The sequence below is a fragment of the Daphnia pulex genome, chromosome 9 (assembly GCF_021134715.1).
Source record: "Daphnia pulex isolate KAP4 chromosome 9, ASM2113471v1".
Taxonomy (NCBI): Eukaryota; Metazoa; Arthropoda; class Branchiopoda; order Diplostraca; family Daphniidae; genus Daphnia; species Daphnia pulex.
The window spans coordinates 6990311-7008904 of record NC_060025.1 but is presented as its reverse complement, the minus strand read 5'-3'; the positions used below and the strand labels follow the sequence as shown (position 1 = coordinate 7008904).

General features: G+C 42.7%; 2 protein-coding genes across 4 annotated transcripts; one reads left to right on the top strand and one right to left on the bottom strand.

Annotated features, from left to right (window-relative positions):
- Positions 1–963: 963 nt before the first annotated feature.
- LOC124202466 (E3 ubiquitin-protein ligase lubel-like) lies at positions 964–13369 on the bottom strand. 3 transcript variants are annotated; one of them, XM_046598797.1, is made up of 25 exons: positions 13136–13369; positions 12076–12241; positions 11822–11982; positions 11610–11756; positions 11474–11545; positions 11288–11405; positions 9992–10275; positions 9645–9923; positions 8319–9576; positions 7046–7662; positions 6766–6984; positions 6063–6704; positions 5756–5995; positions 5418–5681; positions 5185–5353; positions 3809–5121; positions 3523–3720; positions 3181–3459; positions 3029–3118; positions 2874–2956; positions 2699–2808; positions 2480–2634; positions 2248–2396; positions 1963–2137; positions 964–1144 (listed from the first exon to the last, which is right to left on the bottom strand). In XM_046598797.1, exons 3-25 carry the CDS (start codon positions 11972–11974, stop codon positions 1115–1117), a joined length of 7044 nt encoding a protein of 2347 aa, XP_046454753.1. In that variant the 5' UTR covers positions 11975–11982; positions 12076–12241; positions 13136–13369; the 3' UTR covers positions 964–1114. The 3 variants fall into 3 exon arrangements, with proteins under 3 accessions (XP_046454753.1, XP_046454751.1, XP_046454752.1); XM_046598795.1 differs by lacking the exon at positions 13136–13369 and adding an exon at positions 12421–12888; XM_046598796.1 differs by lacking the exons at positions 1963–2137; positions 13136–13369 and adding exons at positions 1647–1815; positions 12421–12887.
- A 297-nt stretch (positions 13370–13666) lies between these two features.
- LOC124202468 (serine/threonine-protein kinase fused-like) lies at positions 13667–17849 on the top strand. Its single transcript, XM_046598801.1, has 13 exons — positions 13667–14297; positions 14362–14475; positions 14550–14872; positions 14940–15181; positions 15256–15358; positions 15428–15553; positions 15630–15909; positions 15977–16359; positions 16473–16582; positions 16696–16878; positions 16966–17050; positions 17178–17271; positions 17403–17849. Exons 1-13 carry the CDS (start codon positions 14187–14189, stop codon positions 17457–17459), a joined length of 2211 nt encoding a protein of 736 aa, XP_046454757.1. The 5' UTR covers positions 13667–14186; the 3' UTR covers positions 17460–17849.
- Positions 17850–18594: the final 745 nt, after the last annotated feature.

Genomic DNA, 18594 nt, shown 5'->3' with positions numbered 1-18594 from the left:
GACTACTTTTTGCGGCTTTTGGTTTTCAAATGATCTAAAGCCTTCTTTCATTTCTAAGTGAAGAAAATATGGACTTTTACGCTGCGTATATCGCTTAGGGTCATAGGATAGCGTTAGTTGAATATAGTTGATAGATTTTTTAATAATTTGTGCGTTATTGGCTACTTCCGGTTTTTAAATGAGTCAGTAGTGCAGTAAATATTTAATTGACGCACAAAAGAACCACATATTCGTGAGTGTCGTCAAATTTGGGGTCGATTTCATGTTTTTTTATTGCGTACTTCCGGTATACCCCAAAATCGTCCAAAATCGAGACTTTTTCCTGGGCTCTGCCATAATAGTTCAGGAAAATTCTCAATTTTGACCAAATCCCGGATTTCTATTAAATTACATGAAATCGACCTCAAATTTCACGGAGAATTTCTTTTCGAACAATCTAGCAATGAAGAAAAAAACTTTTAGCTCTCCTACTTTACCAAAACCACAACAAACTCGGCAAACAGCAACGGCAAACAGACACGGAACGATATCAAACGTATTTTTTTTTATGTATAACCTTCCCAACAACATCGATGAAACTCACCTTTTCATTGTAAAGAAAAATCTGAAATATTTCTATCCACGCTTTTCCTGTATAGTTAAGTTTTGCAGTCTATAATAGATGATTTGATAGACGGGATTAGTTTTTCTTTGGCAGAAAGAGAAATTGAATGAAATCATCCATCGTCAAGAATTCATCTCAGAGAGGAACCGCCTGTCTCAAGGATGACAATTCCAGAAGGGTTTTGGTGGCACTTTCGGCGTGTCATAGACATTAGCCTACCTCGGACCAAAACATCAACTAGCACCCCTTTTGAACCTTCTCTTCTATCACATTTTACCTTTCGCTCATGTACTACCACGTCAAAAATGGATGTAAAATCAAATAGATATTATTAACTATAACAATTTAGATACGGGTGATTTTTAATAGCCAAAAAAAGACCGGAGCCGCCTTTGGTTTATTGAAGTTATCGGAGAAAAAAGTACAAGTTAGTAAATCAAATATGACCAGACGACATCTGGGTTGGAAAATCCTCGGTTCGGTCGGAGGCGACCTACGGTTCACATAGCTTCAATTTAGTGGCAGCTGCTCTTCGATCACCTGTTTCACCAAACCAAATAACAGTGAATCATCAAAGGAAAAAGATGATAGTAAATGATGAATTGATTGACACTTCTAGATTAATTCCTACAAGCCAAAATCAGTGGCCATATACTAGCATGACTCGTTTTTAATGCATTGGCGCAAGTGCCTCACACATACGACTCATTCATTAATTGTTTGATACAACTCTGATAGATATAGAATATCACGGAGAAATGTTTTCTTTCCAGGCGGATAAAAATTGTTATTGGCAGATGAAGGTCGAGAAAAGCAAGCTTTGTTTTTTGAGTTATAAAAATCGAAATCAAAACATGCGTGTGGGCGATCGTTAAAAGAAAAAAAAGCACACAAGATAGCTACGAGTTAACCTTATTAAAAAATTAGTCGGTGTTTGATACAAATACCCAGCCCATCTAATCTGTCCACGACAGTGTTTCTCATTCACAATAGTTTCTGTTATATTACATCGCTATACAGGGAAAATGTCAAATTAGTTTACCTGAGCACAACGGCCGTAGAATTCGGCGTCAGACTCATTCTCTAACCGCTCAGGTATGTCGATAGCAGAACGGCGTAACTGGGCAATCAATTCCGAACCCTCGAACACGCTCAACGGGTCGATCTTTTTGAAGTTAATGAGTTGGACCAAGTATTCTATGTAGTGCTGACTGCAGGAGTGCAGGGCCGCAAGCGAAGGAAGGCGCACACAGTAAATCAGCAATAAATCGGCAGGGGCCGCGTGCATTTCCAGGCAACAACAAAGAAAAAGAGAAAAAAGAACAAAAAGAAAAAGGATCAGTTCCTTTCAGTGATACCTCAAGTAGTCTACGGCGGTATGACACAAGAGGTGCGTTCGGTGGAAGATTCCTAGATGGCCGCCGAATGCTGGCCGTTTGTAATAACGTTTCAAGTTCATCTGAGCTAAAGATATCCAAGGGATCCACATCGTTTTTCGTGATCAAGGCCGCAAGGTATTCCACATAATGGAGCCTTATTTCAGTCCAATCACCCGCAGAGATTTTATTTCAGAAAACATCCTCTCCCACCAGTAAAATTTTCTTTCTTATGTAATTCAACTTGCCCAGCTATTAGCGTCTCACCTGCAAAGTCCAGCCTGCCCTTCTTTAACTTCGTTGGAACAGACATCATCGACCAATCCTTCTGATGTTTCTCGTTGCAGTTGGACAACGCACTGTTTAGGTCCTTCTGTTGAATCATGTGGCTCAGTCATGAATGGAACTCCATGTTCCTAATAAACCAAGCGGCAATGAAAAATACAAATATTTTGCGTAAACTCAAATGGTTCTCAGCGATATATAGCTTCCACCATACCGTCAAAAGCTTTTGGAGATCCCGTGGCTCCTTGTCTCGTAGATAGAATAGACAATTTCGAGGGTGATGGGCGTGCAATCCAAGTTTGTCACAAAATGGTCCAACTCCACACCGGGAACCCATTAAAAACTGCCGGTCGCACCCAGAGCAAAATTCTGTTGCGGGATTTTGTAACAAATTATTAAAATTTTCATTGACTTGATGGACGTATAAACCAACCCCATTTGCACTGAGTGCACGTGAAGTGCATGCATCCTCCGCGAGTTAGTGAAAACTGGAAACGGCATTGTGGACAACGTATTCCGTTCTCTGCCAAATGTTTAGCCAGTCTACATTTAATCAAAATAATGAAATTTAGCTATCAGAAATTTGGTTTATCAATTTATCAGTGTACCCTTCGGCTTGATATTCCGGGTCGTTAGCTTCTTTCCACTCGGCAAATTTTTCGCAAGTCAAACCTTCGTGTTGTTTCTCCCACTATTGAGAGATAAAACAAAATCAAAATTTATTATATAGTAAATGCCATTTGCTACAAGGCGATTTACTTACTGGTTTACGGCAAGTTGCGCAAGTAACGGCTCGACAATCTGGACATATAAGTCGCTTTTGACGTGGATTTGCGATAAACCCAGATGAACACTACCAAAAATTTAACCACAGCGTTAGAATGGAAAAAGATCAAAAGAATTATTTTTTTTTACCTTATTGCACCACTTAAAGTTTGGATCCTTGGCCAAAGTGCGGTCACGCAATTTACGCTGAAAGAGTTCGTGAATATCGTGCGGCACGATTCCCTTAAGCATTATGTCCAGATGAGTGAAATAGTCCATCGCTAATTCATCGTCCTCAGCAAGATTTGCTGGCTCGGAACAAAACGGACATACAGCATCCACGATCGTTCGATCACGAATTTGGGTGGAAAAATAAGTCTGTGCGCATCCTCGGCAACATCGATGAGTGCAATGAAGCATAGACACCATCTAGGAGACATTTAAAATTCACGATGGAGTCACCAACTTCTTCAGTTGATTTGTTAATATTACCTCCTTGACGCCGTATTTACTAGCGCATAACTCGCAATCCTGTTGTAAATAAGATATAGCCATGTAGAGCGAACCGCATTCGTTAGCTGCATAAATCGATTCGTCCTCGTCAAACTTCAGATCCATAAGTCTAGCAGCAAGTTCAGCTTTTTCGTAAGACACTGCTTTGCCCTCTGCCAGCAATTGACGGACCTTGCGCTGTTGAAGAAAACAGAATGTCAAGTTATTTTAGAGTAAACAAATAATGCGGACGGAAATAGAAATCAATCGTGGGAGAGAAAGTTACCTCATAGGGAGCGGGGACAGCTTCGGGTGTGTTCTTGGTTGTTGTCGTTACCTCTCTGTTCATAACCTGATTTAGTTTCGAAGAGATAATCTGAACGGCTGGTGCTTTGGCGTTTTGGCTCTCTGGAAAATCTTCTTCGATAACCTGCTGCACATGTCGCTCAAAAATATCAGCGCTAAACGGCCGTTGTACATCTTCGACCGACTCATGGTCGTCACTGATGGCGCCTGCAACGTCTTCCTCGTACTCTTCCTCGTACTCCTCTTCGTACTCCTCTTCGTCGTCATCGATATAATTGATGTCTTCGTCATCTTCCTCGACAGCCATCGGTACAATAGTAGAGACCTCATCCATTGGCACATTTGTGTTTTCATAGTCTTCGTAGATTACATCTGAATCAGTTGGTAGCTCTTCCTGGTTCAAGTCAGTTCCATTATTTATTTCTTCTGGTACTTGTTGCACCCCTTCTTCTTTGGCAGTTTCTGCCACAACATTATCTAAAACTTCTTCATTTACTTCGGCAGCTTCTTCTAATAAGTCTGCAATTTCTTCTTTTACGTCTGTAAATTCGTCGGATAAGTCTGTCGCTTCTTCCTTCACTTTTGGGATGTCTTCTTGCACCGGTACGATGTCTTCCTTTTCTTCTATGACTTCACTGATTTCTTCTTTTTCCTCTATTAATTCGTCTGTTTCTGCTACAACTTCTTCGTCAAACGATTCTTCTTCGTCGTCTTCTATTTTATCATTTACATTTGATTCCTTAGGCTCTTCTATCAACAGTTCTTGTTCGATAGTGGCCATTTCTTCCACGTCTTCTACATCGTTTTCCTCGTCTTCTTGCATTAAGGCCGACGAATCGTTGACAGCCATAGCCCGGCCAATTTCATCCGACATTTGCACGATTCTGTGCAAGTCTTGGTCCAGCTTCTCCATGACGTCTTTCATCTCTTCGTCGACAATTTCAGGTTGAGTTCCCATCATGTCAACGACATCCATTTCCGTCATATCATTTTGGCTACTTTCAGCGGTTGAAAAGATTTCCACGTCGTTTTCATTTTCTGGAGTACTTTTGATCGGTATGACGGCCATAGCATCGTCTTCGGGGTCAGAAATGTCTTGATAGATGTCATCTTCCTCGTGATCTTGGGTAGCTTGGAAGTAAAGTAAATTTTCAACACTTCTAGTAGGTTTCTCTATCTGCTTGGCTGGCGCAATATTAGTGGAATCGATTGCAACTGGTTCGGGTCCAGTTTCTTCCTCATCTTCCGAATCGGAAATATCGTCAGCGAATGGAATCGGAGATGACGAAGAATCTATTTTCAAATAAATTTTTTGTTTACGAACAGCAAATAAAACCAAAATATATTTTGAATTACCTGATCTTTCATGAAAGGGAAGTGGTGGGCTATTGCTAGGAACTGGAGGTGGAGGCGGCCGACATAGCTCTGCGAATGCAATATCAGTGTTTCCAGCACTAGCCGTCAAAGCTGTAATTATATCCTGGCGATCAAACTCGCCTTTACCGCGGATCATCAGCTCATTAAACTAGATATAATATGAATTGTTGAAATTCCCCGCACTCTTGAATTTCGATTAAAATTTAAAATACTTTTCTACGGCGCTCTTCAACACACTCGGTAACCGAATTCCAGATGTTGCCCTGATTTTTCAGCACTGAACGAGTGGCCTCTTCACGCGTTAGTGTACCTATATTATTATCAGGTCTTTCGTGTCCATAGTTGGTTGCCAGTGTGACGACTGTATCGACCATATTTAGCCAATTGTCTCGGAGCCAGTTTACGGGCTGACTGTCACCACAGAGAGATAAAGCAATTTGAAGATGCTCAGCCTCGAATCCCAAATCCTTTGCCTCCTAGAAACAACAACAACAAAAATTCAATTAATTTGCAATTATACGTATAGTTGCTAATTTCAGCAGCAATTTACCCTGATAAGGAAGTCTAATTTCACAGCCGGAGATTGTTGATTATCTTTTTCTAGAGTAGGCTTGGTGCGCCGTTTTTTCGCGTCATCTACCGTTGAACCCGTTCGATAATCAAAAGGTTTGAATTGATTAACCAAATTTCGCCTTGATTCAATCAAAGGTGGAGGTTCCAAACTGGTCATGGAACCACCACGACTACTGGGAGCCGATTTTTCAGACGAAGTTCCCCTTCCGGATCGCGCCTTTAAGTGAAATAGAAACCCAAAAGTTCAAATTAACTGCAAGTAATAAATAAAATAAATGTGTAACCTCAAATCGTGAACGGTACGTCTCAAATAATCCTTCAGGATAATGTCTGTTGAAAGAATATTCCTGACTGCTTTTGCTGGTGCTACTGTCTTGGCGTCTCATGGACGTCTTATTCATTCTAAAATCTTCGGCTGCTGGGCTGGGCTGTTGAAATAGTCTTCTGTATTCTGTGACACGTTCTCTTTCTCTCTCTCTACCACGGTCACGAGGTGTGTCATTGGCATAGTGTCGCTTAAACTCGACATCGCTGTAAGAGTCCGAGTATTCGGGTTCCCACCTGCGCCCACCTAGTTGCTCGCGTTCGAACATCCTACGACGTGTTTCCAACGCCGGAGCCGTGTGCTGCGGATGTCGTTCTCTACCACTGGGACGATATTCAGGTCGATATCGGCTCGTGCTAGTAGAATTAGAAAAGCGACGGTCATCATAATCGGACTCGTAATTGCGCTGAGTGTATGGCTTTTCCATCATTAGGTCTTTCATGGATCTGTTGTTCCTGCTTCGGCCACTTTTACTGCTTCTGTATGGACTGTCAGATTCTTCCATCTCCATAGATTCCTGGGACATGCTGCGATCAGAAAATGTTCCACTTATCGTCCTTGGAGGCGGACTGTCGTCGTGAGGTATTGACTGATGCAAGCTCTATTCAAAAAATAACAAAAAAGTTAAGTTCAATTATTTTCAAGGAAAATTATCTATATACTTGAGTAGATCCAGTAAAATGTCTTCGATTTTCTGGATTGTGTTTGTGCTGAAATCTGCGGCTCATAAAATTATGACGACCGGTCAGAGGTTCTGGTTCTGGTTCTTTCAGTTCTCTCGTTCCCGCGTTCAGAGATAATGTCCGTTTCAGCTTGGGAGCAGGGATTTCTATGATTTTGAGAGGCATTGCTTCTTGAATAGGGTCCACAGCTTCGTAAGTCTAGAAAATGAAATTTTTAAGAATTATTTTTTACGTATTGTTGTAGAGGAAAGATAATTACCTGAGTAGATATCGTTTGTGGTGGTGGAGACGTTCCCTTGGAAGTCAGGGTCTTTTTCAAAAGCGCTCCCTTTTGAAATGACTGGTATGCAATTGTATTTTGCATTTTCAACTTCTCTTCCAACCAATAATCGTTCTCTTGAATAGGATCGTCGTTGGAATCAACAGCTGTAGAGGTCGAAGTCGATGTAGAAGTCGATGTGGTCGCGGTAGACTTTCCGACGGAAGATACTGCTTTGTTCGGAGGAACTGACACTTCAGAGTGGTCGTCAGTTTTTGTAGCCGTCTCATTCTGACTTTTAGCCACTGAGCTTTTGGAACTCAACGTCCCCGCGGCTGCTTTGGCTATGAGACTTTTGAGAGCTGCCAGACCAAGAGCAGGTGTAATAGCTGCGACCACTTTTGCATCGTTTGGCTGGTCGATTTTCTTTGTCTTAGTATCGGCTAGATCAGGACTCACAGATTGGCTTTCAGTTGCTACTTTTTCTTTGGCTATCGGGATAGGGGTTGACGACTCGGTCTTCTTATGAGTTTCCGGACTTTTCTCGCTCGACGAACTCTCGGAAATGGATTCCCTTATTCCAGTCCCCTCATCACTGGATTTTGACTGGCTCTTACCTGCAGGCAAGAGAAAGCAGGCAATCATTCAAATTAGAGTTTCGAGAATTTTGTATAATAAAACTACGTGTCGTGTTTCCCCTAGCTCAGCAAATACAGATGCAAAGTTCAGCTTTTATTGAACAACGGGCAGATTTAAGACTACACCAAATGTCATCACATCAAGATTATTATTAGAGATTGGTAGTGTTGAGTTAGGTTTCCCCCAGGAGGATGGTTTTGTGTGATAACAGCTTCATGCGATTGTACAGTATCCTGTAAGAGCAATAGACCCTAAAAAAAAGCAGAAAACTTTACATCTGATTCCTGTTCGTTTAAGATTTTCCAGTTTTAAGCTGCGGGATCAGATATGTTTTTAAAAATCTACAGGATACTTTTAAATTAAAAGGAAACTAGGTATGTTAAAAGCCTATGGGTGAGACAGTGAAAAATTCGCAATAAACAAAAAAAAATAATCTAAATAAGAACAAGATCGGTTATTTCCTCCTTATTCGGATGAATCATCACATGGAAACAGGTTAAATTAGCAGAGGACACGGAATGGAGAAGAAAGGGAAGCGTATAAATATGTGATGGTTCATTTCGTGTTTAGTTTCGATATCGTGCTTTCGTGGCCTGCTCAGCCGCCCGCAGGTAGCCGTTGACGCTGAAATTACCTTGGGCTTCTTCTGCTGCATAGTTTGTTGACGCGGCGGCGGCAGTTGGGGAGACGGGAGGAAATTGAACGCGTTCGTACAGAGGCTCTTTCTCCTCCATCTCGATGTAACGTTCTTCTTCTTCTTCTTCCTCGTCGTCGTCTTCCACTGCATCGATTTCGTCCATCAGCGAATTGTGATGCGTTGGCTGGGGGAGCGGGAGCTGTTGCGGTGGGACTTGCTGCGGGAGTTGTTGGGCGACGTAGGGTTTCGGGTCCTCTTTGCGCACTTGCATCCGTTTCAACATGTCGTTGACATCTTCGTAGTGCTTGTTGACATTGTCATATTTCATTGAACCTCTGCGGCTATCGTCGGCTCGGCTGGGAGACTTGTCTTTGGTCGCCAGCTGCTCGCTTTTTAATTGCACCGGGACAGAATCGCGAGTGCGATCCTCTTTGATGTTGAATGTCAAATTCGACATGACCACGGGAAGGTCTTCCTCCTCGACTGCCTGTTGCTCCGATTGCTCGTGGTGATCGGATGTACGACAACAAACTGCACAGATGCGGGTTTCGGCCTTGTTGTGATATGTGCAATGAGTACACTCCCAATCCTTGTCAAAGTCCTTGTCAACTGCGGGTACTGAAGGTGAAATTTTGGGACTTCGAGGGCGGGCGCCACTAGATAGATGGACCGGCCCATAATCCTTATTCTTACCGCTCCGACCAGAGACCGAGGACTTACGTGGGGAAGTGGGTCTATCATGCAACGAATCGTCACTGTCTCCGGATAAATCTTCCGATTCAGACCAGCGTCCGGGCTTGGAGCTCGTGGATCCACCACCATGGCGATTGGGCTTCTGCGAGGAACTCTGCGAGGAGCGCTGCGACGATCGCTGCGATTTTTGAGAGCGTCTCGATCGTTGGCTGGACGCCGGTGATGGCGGTCGTGGATCGTAGGGTTGTTGTCCAGAATTCATCATCATCATAGGACCAGCTGGCCCACCCATCAGATGACTCTGGCTACCAGTCAAGTACATCATGGATGGATGAAAGTGTGGGTACATCATTGGATGGTGCATCATGTGTTGTTGGGGCCACATGCCATGAGTACCGTCTGGAACAGCCGACATGCTCAAATTGCTGGGAGTTCTTTTCATTGGGGAATCGACGACACCCATATGCGCCAACATCGGATTTTGGAAATCTCCCCAACCGAATTCGGGGCCTCCAGGTGGCCACATTCCGGGTCGCCAATTTAACTGAGCCATCGATTGGGCCTGATCAAATATTCGATCCATTAAATGGTCGTTTTGTTGCAGTGAGTTTTATGATTTATGTGTCTTGCCTGTTGCATTGGATTTCCTCTACTGGGTGGCGCCATCGGTGGGAAAGCTTGGGTAGGTCCAGACGAAAGATCCCAGGCTGACGAGCTACTCATAGCGGAGGGCCCTGCAGTCCTCCGAGAAGACGGAGGATAGCCAGGGTGTTGAGGTGGATGTTGCTGATGATGTCCTGATGGTCGAGGATAACCAGGATGAGCTCCCCAATCAGAAGCACCAGTAATGCTGCTGGATCGGTGACGCAAATTCATCCTTTCTTCTTCCCAATCAGGATAGCTCATTTGCTGTTGTAATACAAAGACGAAAGTCACAATCCAAAACGTTATTTGTAAAAAAATTCATATCAAATTACCGCGGCTTCGTTCAAACTGACGAAACTTCCACTGTTGCTTTGTGAAGACGGCATTGGTCGAAATTGGTGCTGGCGAGAATCGACTGATTGCGACATTTTGAGATCCGGAGATGGGGGCGGCAGATTTCTAGGCATCGTCTGTGAGAGCCTTGGTGGTTCAAACGATGTTGATGATGAGGGTGAAGGTGGAGGGCCGTATGCCGGTTTTTTCAAAATCCCTGGCGGCGTAAATTTCCGTGAAAGTTGAATGGGTGACGCCTCTTTGGGTGGTGGCACAGGTGGCACTATAAATGCATTACAAAAAATTTGATACTTTTCTCTACAGGACACCCTGTGATGTTTACATGAGTCATTTTGAGCTAAATTTAGAATGGGGCTATGTAAACTTTATACTCAAGGTACTATTTCTTAGCTAACACACACAATATCTAGTGGATACAGGTGAATAAATAATCAAGTTTCTAACAAGACAGGTAAACAATAATAATGTACTATCTTGAAGACCATTTACCACAAATAACAAACATATAGCTGACTAATATTTTCAAATAAACAAACCCTCGGTGTTGTTTAAGCTGTCAACAAGCTTAAGTGTAAACCTCAAAAATAAATTTCATCATAGTGGACAGTAATTATACGATAATGAACATATTTAGCTGGTCGTAACTCACGTGACTCAACGATAAAAAAAATTTCCTAGAAAGTCTGTTGATGGATGAGGAATCAACTAAGCCATCTGGCTCATGTAAACCAGCACACATTTTTTACTCACGATCTAACACGTTACGTGATTGAACACGTGAACTGCTGTTGAACTTGAACTGCCCACTTGATTATGAGATATGAGGTGGTCGAAAATAGCGACATTCCTTGTCTATACATTTTTCCGATTAATTTGACTTATAGAACAAAACAGCAAACCATTGAAACTTGGAGCAAATCAGCAAACCGCAAAGTGCAAACCATGCTGCATTCCAACAAATTCCGCAGCCAAGGCAACGTCTCATCGGCCATATTTGGCCGAAGTTTGTTTACATCGTCATTTAGTTGTAACCAACATTTTCTATTTTTAATTTCAAAATTTCAAATTAAAAATCAAAGACATGTTTCAAAAAAATCTAAAAATCATGTTTTTGATTTTTAATTTAAATTTTACTTGTTAAAAATTACAACAAATTTTGGTCAAATATGGTCGATTCAACGTTGCCTTGACTGCGGTACTCGTTGGTTTGCTCTAATCCGGCCATCTAATGTTGATTATTTCTCCATCATATCGAGACAAATTAAATCAACAACCTGGTGGCTTGCTGTCTGGGGCTGAGGGCAGAGGCCTAGAACCCATGAATCGCTTGAGAGATCCCATTTTCTCCATGAAGGATTCCTTGCGAGGCGTGGAGGGTGTCATCGGCGGCGGCTTAAAAAAGTAAAAAGGCCCAATTAGTATTATAACCTTATTGACAGATATAGAAATGTAAATGATACTTGATTTTGAGAACTCGATCCTCCGCTTTTCCTGCCCAGCAGAGGAGTCGTAAAAACATTTAAGCGCGATGTCTAAGGAACAAAATTGTTGTCAAGCAAAACAACATTGTTTTTGACGTAAAAAGCAACAACTTACCGAAAAATCTTTTCGGCTCAATAATGGGGTAGAAAATGGGCCTTTCTTTCCTTTGTTACGTGGTGGGGGTAGTGGTGGAGGAATTGAAGAATCGGCATTTTTGGGTGGCAGTGGTGGTCTAACTGTCGGGACTATACAATCCAGCGCCTGTGAAAAGACGAATTCTTTCGTTATCTATAACATTGAGGGTATTTTTCAAAATATGGAAGTACTTTTCTAGAATGATTCATTCTTTTAGGGTGTCGATGATACATGTCATCGCAGGATAAGCAAAATATTTGGTTGAGACATTTCTCACACCGAACTTTTGGACTTGAGGATCCACAAAGTTCACAGTGACGTCCATCGCCTTTTCTCGGCTCCATTTTTCCACCTACAACGTGTTGGAAAATACCAAAGTGGATGATTAATAGCTTTTCGTTTGAGCTAACCATTTTGTGCATACAAAAATAAAAATAAATTGTACCAAATCGAATTGAGAACGTAGCTTTATGCCCAGTCCCGTATTCTATGTCTTCGTATTCGTCCTCCAAGGGCGGTGGTTGGGTTGTGGGTAATGGAGGTGGTTCAGCAGATGCAGCGTCGTTGGTAGCAGATGCAGATTTATTTTCGGAACTAGCCGGCGTAATTTGCTAAATAATTCCCACAGCATAGAAACAAAATTAATTTCAAAAAATTAACCAACACCAACTTCCCCCATAAAAACTGACACAAAATTGATTGCAAAGAATTGGTTTAGTTGTTTCGCATCGCAATCAAAAGTATAACTGATGCTGGTGGTCTGAAGTAGTAAATAATAGCGTTGACGTACCCTCATTTCATTTGACACTCACAGGAGACATGGGATAGATTCGACACGAGATAGCCAATTGCGGAAACGGATAAAACGATCCCCACACTCAAAAATCGACTGAAAAATCGTATATAAACTCCCGGAGAGATGGAAAAGGCGGACCGCACGCCGCACTGTGCGATGATGATGTCCGTTCGCCCCGCCGGAATAGACACCAAAGAGCAAAGCAGTGCGACAAACAGGATAGGAATGGGCCGCTGGAATTGTCGGCAATCTGCCAGCGATTCACACGGCACCCCCTGACAAAAAGCAAAATCCCAAAAATATCGTCGAGCTCGTCCTGCTGGTCGTATCTTCCCTGTACCGGGGCAGTTCTCCCCCGTGAGACACCGCCAGCGCGTCAGTGAGAATCAATCTAGACATGCATGAATAGATTTGGCCTTCATTGGAAGGCATTCGGAAGGTGTAGCCAACGGGATTTTAATGGTAAATAACATCATGTAAACACCCGTGCAAACAAAAAAAAAAAAGTTTTATCAACTGAGGTGTACTATAATAGCTAGTAATCGTTCAGTAGATTACAGTAAACTATCAGAAAATATGAAACAAAATAAATAAAGTTTTTACTAGATTAACGTATCGTAAATAATAACAAGTTTGTTTTTTTGCCTGAGCATGCAACTATTTCAATTGCCTAGAGTTGAATGAACTGAATACTTCCTTGTCAATTTACCGAATCAAAAACCCATCCGAGTTCTCGAGATGTAGTTTCGCAGGAACAAAATCAACACTCGCGCTTATTGTGTGTGCCGTGTTTGAATGCAGCTGGCCTTTCTCTCAGACGTCACGGATTTAAACTTTATATATTCCTCTGGAAGAAAGTCAAAAATAGCTTGGCATTCAAGGTTTCCAACTCTGACTGCCGGCGCGTCATTGCCACGGTTATAGGAAGCCACCTCCGTCGTCAGAGACTATTCTGCTACCAAATATTTATCAACAACGATATCCAAATCATTAGCTACACCTCATTTGTCCATGCAAAGCATTTCAAAAGTTTAATCTTGATTAAATACCTACCGGAATTATTCATCTTCTATATTTAATTCTTTGTTTACTCTTATCTTTACACTCTTGTAGCTAAATAAAATATGTTTTTTAAAAAAATAGGGAATCGATAGATTTGTACCATCTCGGTGATGGGAATAACGTAAATTTTCAACACATTCATTTCCGGTTGTTTTACCGGTCTTTGTTGTGTGTTTTTTTTTTTTTTTTTTTTTTAAATTCTCTTCACGCCCATATATCTTCCACCTTCGTAGGGCGTGTAGCATACCGCGTGCGTACTGTCTCTTTTACTGCTTTTCGCGGCTTTTGCACTTTTTGGTCCAGTGCACAGCGCACTGGCTTGTTTAGTTATTTATACTCTTATGGAATTTTCTTATAAATATATCATTGTTATCCCTGTGTTATATGTTCACCACTTCGTCAGATTTAATCATGTCTATCTGGCTCGGGAATCATTTTCATCACCTTGCCAGTTGGCCTTATTCGAAAATACAGCGCCATCTCTGATCCAGATATTTACATGGGAATATTGTTAGTCTAAGCTTCGCTAGATGGCTTCTTTTGTTTATAGACAATTCATTTCTGATTAAAATCCAAGAATCGTAATGATCACTACAATTATATCCATTTCTTAACAGCGGTAAAAGAAGTGACACTGCTTTATTGTGGTTTCTTAACATTCAAATTATCTAATAAATCCGAGTTGAAAGTGCGTTGAAATGGAAGACTATGAGGTATTAGAAAAAATTGGAGAAGGATCTTTTGGAAGAGTTTACAAAGCAAGACATAGACACTTGAGAGGTTTGGTTGCTCTCAAGTTTATTCCAAAAGTAAGTGTTATAAATAAATTCCTTTCCATTTCATTGTAACAAATTCTATACTTTGCGTTTGTAGATTGGTAGGACAGAATGTGAGCTGCAAAGCTTGAGACACGAGTTTGAAATCCAGAAAGGCTTGCGTCACCCAAACATTGTTCACATGCTTGGTGCCTTTGAGACATTTAAAGAGGTAATCAAGAAATTTCACAATTTATTTGTTGTAGTTTTGTGTGTTGATTATTAACGATTTATTTCTCCATCCAGCTAGTTGTTGTCACTGAGTATGTTGAAAGTGACTTGTACAAACTACTGGAAGATGGGACACTCTGTGAAGACAAAATGCGAATGGTTGCTTGCCAGTTGCTATCTGCTCTCTACTACCTTCATTCAGACAGGATATTACACCGTGACATCAAACCTCAGAATATACTGCTGACAAGTGATGGCATCATTAAACTTTGCGATTTTGGATTTGCAAGATCCATGGACCTCAACACTTATGTGCTAACATCTGTCAAAGGAACTCCATTGTACATGGCCCCAGAAATCATAGAGGAAAAGCCATACGATCATAATGCAGATTTATGGTACATTTTTTATTGCAGATATTGTCTCTTCAAAGATTTGTTGATTTACCCTTCATTTTTACAACAGGTCCTTAGGTTGCATTTTGTATGAGCTCCTTTTTGGATCGCCACCCTTTTGCACCACATCTTTATTGCAACTAATACGAAAAATTCGTTACGAAACCGTGCCTTGGCCCACAAATCTGAGCCCAGATTGTTTCAACCTCCTTCAAGGTCTCTTGGAGAAAGATCCTCGCCGCAGGCTAACTTGGCCTCACTTGCTCGAGCATCCTTTCCTGGAGAACAAAGTTCTGCTCCCACCTGAAAGACGTATGTTCAATACAATGTTCCTTTTCTGGTAAAGGTAACAAATTTCACTGATTCCCTCTTTACCTTCTCTCTAGTGAGACCTCAGCTTCCCTTAACGACTGCCTTGACGGCTTCGCAGGAACTGGCCAAAGAGATTCAAAGACAAGATCTCTCCCAAAAGATGCCGTTCAAAAACAAGTGAACATTGTCGTGCTGATTATTTTATCCAATCCTTTAACTGAAATTTATTGGTTGTTCTTTTACAAGGGTTTTCACGCGAGCCCTTCAGAGATTAGAAGAGTACGAACGACGCCGAAATAGCGCTCCAGTTTCTCAGCCCAAACAATTGCTGGCCCATCCCGCCGCCGCCTTCCACAGCACCCAATACAATCCGTACGTCACTTTAAACAGAATTTCTAAAAGTCGCGTTTTTTTTTAAATTTAAAACTTTATCATTTTGGTCGAATAGTGCATTTGGAGACTGGACGCGTCGCCAAAGTGCAGCCGTCGACACCCACCGTTTACCGCCTGCCATCGATCCACGGATCAGTGAGAGGCAGCAATTGCTGGAAAGAATTTTAGAAACGACCAGATGGCCGACCAAACAAAATGTGGCCGATTTCGATCCCCTCGATCCTGGCACCAACGCTCATCATTTCTCCCTCATTCAGCCAGCCGTGCCCAACCCGCCAAACAACCAGCCGACTGTCGAAGAAACTGTTTCACCTTCCATCGAGCCCAAAACGGAGGTAAAAATCGATGTGCAGTCCTATCATAGAAGAAAGGATTGACCAAATGATGATTGATTCATTCTAGGCCAAGGAAACGACAACTGGCGAAGTTGCGGCCGCCGCAACCGCCGCCGCCGGTTCGTTGCTGTCGAAATCTCTGGAAAACGACGAATGGGAAGAGTTTCTTGACGGAACGCTGGCCGACGCCATAGAGAATCCGCAGACGCTGGAGCAGAGGGATCTCGTCGCCGTTGTGGTGGCTCCGTTACGCAACGTCAACGCCAGCCCGAGCCTAGTCGAACGTATAGCGACTCTGCTGGCCCTGCCTTGGGCTGGAATCGACCGCGAGGAATCAGTCGACGAAGAATTAATCGTCCGCGCCTACGCAGACACCCGCGTCGTGCCCAATCTCTTGTACGCTTGCAAAGTAATGGTTCAGAGAAGATCTGGCGATAACCGTAGCACCGGGTAACTCCTCTTTTTGTTTATTTGTCACAGTCTAAATTCCATTTCTCATTCTCCCATGTGATTTCATTTCGTTTTCTATTTTTCTTTTTTTTTTGGGTTGTGCCCAAAAACAGGAGCATCGACAGTAAAAAGACGGACGCCGAATTGACGGCCGACGATCTGCAGTCCTTAGAAATGCTGCTGGGTTTGATGGCCCGTCTGGTGCACCTGAGTACGACCGCAGGTAATCACTCATCGCGAGCTCTTGTGTAACTGGAAACGAAAGTGGGGGTGGCTAATCATTATTTTAATTTTCTATTCCTTCCCTTTTTTTCCCCCCGATTGAATTCACAACAGAATTCATCAATCAATTCTGCGATGCTGTTTGCGTGCTGGATTGCGCGGCCGCCATTCATCACCTGTTGTCTGTCGATCGTCGCAAAGCCCATGCAGTCGGCCACGTTCTGGCCATCCTGTCGCACGTCCTGCGCACTCGAGCCGAGAACGTTAGCGTCGTCCAAGATATTCTCACTCAAAGAGGTATTACATTTCACACAATTGCCTTGAAAAATAAGAAAATGAACGGCTAATCTCACCATCTCTTTCTACCCTTGTGCGACATGACAGACACAAATTTGGTGCGTTTGTTGTCGAATCGAAACCCCATGATTAGGTCCAGGTGTTGTACGCTCATAGGATACCTGTCTCTCAGGTAAGAGAAAAAGAAAAAAAGAAATACAATAAAAATACAACAGCTTTTTCCCATGACGTCAGCTGCAGCAAACAGCGTGAATGATGTTCCTATTCTCTTGTTTTCTTTCTCGCCTCGTTTCGCCCAGGGGCACTGACAAGCTCAAGGAATTGAGCAGACAGCCTGTCGTCGTCGAGCGCGTGGAGCAATTGCTAGCAGATAGCGATCCTCGGGTCAGGCAGGTCTGTACCCCCAAGTTTGGGATATCCAACATCTTTTCTTTCGAAGGCCTAGCCTATAGCCGATTCTTTTTCGCTTATCTTTTTCTCTGATTTAACCCCTTCTCTTTTTTCTCTCTCTCTCTCCCCGACAGAGTGCCACATTCGCCTATCGTTTGCTGAGCGGCCATAAAACCCGGGCCGGAAACTGAATGGACGAGCACTATGCAAAGTGGGCCAACCGCCGATAGAAAAACTCGCGAAAAAGAATCTTATAAAGAAAAATAGCCAAAACCAACTTATTTTCACCGTCCCAACTCCATGACGGATGGCCACATTTTGCTAAGCTTTTTCCATTCTGCCTCCAATCGGAAGAGGGGCGACAACACAACAATCGTAAAAGGCTCATTACATGACAACGCCGGATTTTTCGGTTGACTAAACAATGAACCACCTCCGTTTTCACTCCTCCCAAATAGCAAATCCTGTTTTATTTTACTTTGGTCTATCTTTCGATCTATTATCGTCAGTGCCATTTCTATTGCTTGACATTTCCCATTACCGTTTGATCTCGTGAAATATATCTGATCTTTTGAATCGCACTCGCCCAGCAGCATAATAATAATTGAAAAAAACAAAAACCGGACGCGCGCACGCAGAAAGATCCAAACAGGTACTATAGATATTATCAAAAATGGAGACTGCAGGAAGACCATCCTTGAATAAAATGAAGAAGAAGGAAAAAAACGACGTGATTGAATTTACGGCAAGTGAATGGGGCGCGCTCGTATATACAGGAGAACGAGAGAGAGAGAGAGAGATCACCCACAATTGTGCTCAAGGCTATTTGGAAATGTTCATTCATGAAAATAAAATAGGAGACTCTCTCGGGCCGATCAAAAAAGAGAGAGAAAGAGATGGTATATTGCACAACTTGCGCTCGGGTCTGTGGCGGGCGATGGATGACAGACTCCGGCCGTGTGTATGCACGTGCGAGCTCAAACACCTCATTGGCGATGCGGCCAAAAGAGCCGCGAGGGGGGCAGAGTCCGCCGCTCACTGCTGATGTTCGATCGTGAAAATGATTCTTGGCAGCTAGCTATAGAGAGGAGCCTCTTATTTTTGCGCGCGCTCGTTTTTCCAACCTCCATTGAGAAAGAGCCGGGCGAGGCCCAGCAGCAGTCTCAGCATCGTGGGCTCAATTCCAAAAAGAATAAGCTGAGGAATCGGCCCGGCACCAGCACAAGAAAGCGCGGAAGGTATAGCATATCTCACAGACAAGAAGAAGAAGAAGAAGAAGAAATATAAATAAATGCTGATAGGAGAGATGGAAACACTCCCACAAGA

Coding starts and splice junctions, on each gene's coding strand:
- LOC124202466 (XM_046598795.1), bottom strand. Junction 11,546..11,609: donor TGAGCCGAAAAGATTTTTCG/GTAAGTTGTTGC, acceptor TTTGTTCCTTAG/ACATCGCGCTTAAATGTTTT. Junction 5,682..5,755: donor AATTAGACTTCCTTATCAGG/GTAAATTGCTGC, acceptor TGTTGTTTCTAG/GAGGCAAAGGATTTGGGATT.
- LOC124202468 (XM_046598801.1), top strand. CDS start 14,187: ATGGAAGACTATGAGGTATTAGAAAAAATTGGAGAAGGATCTTTTGGA. Junction 14,298..14,361: donor CTCTCAAGTTTATTCCAAAA/GTAAGTGTTATA, acceptor TTGCGTTTGTAG/ATTGGTAGGACAGAATGTGA. Junction 16,583..16,695: donor GCACCTGAGTACGACCGCAG/GTAATCACTCAT, acceptor AATTCACAACAG/AATTCATCAATCAATTCTGC.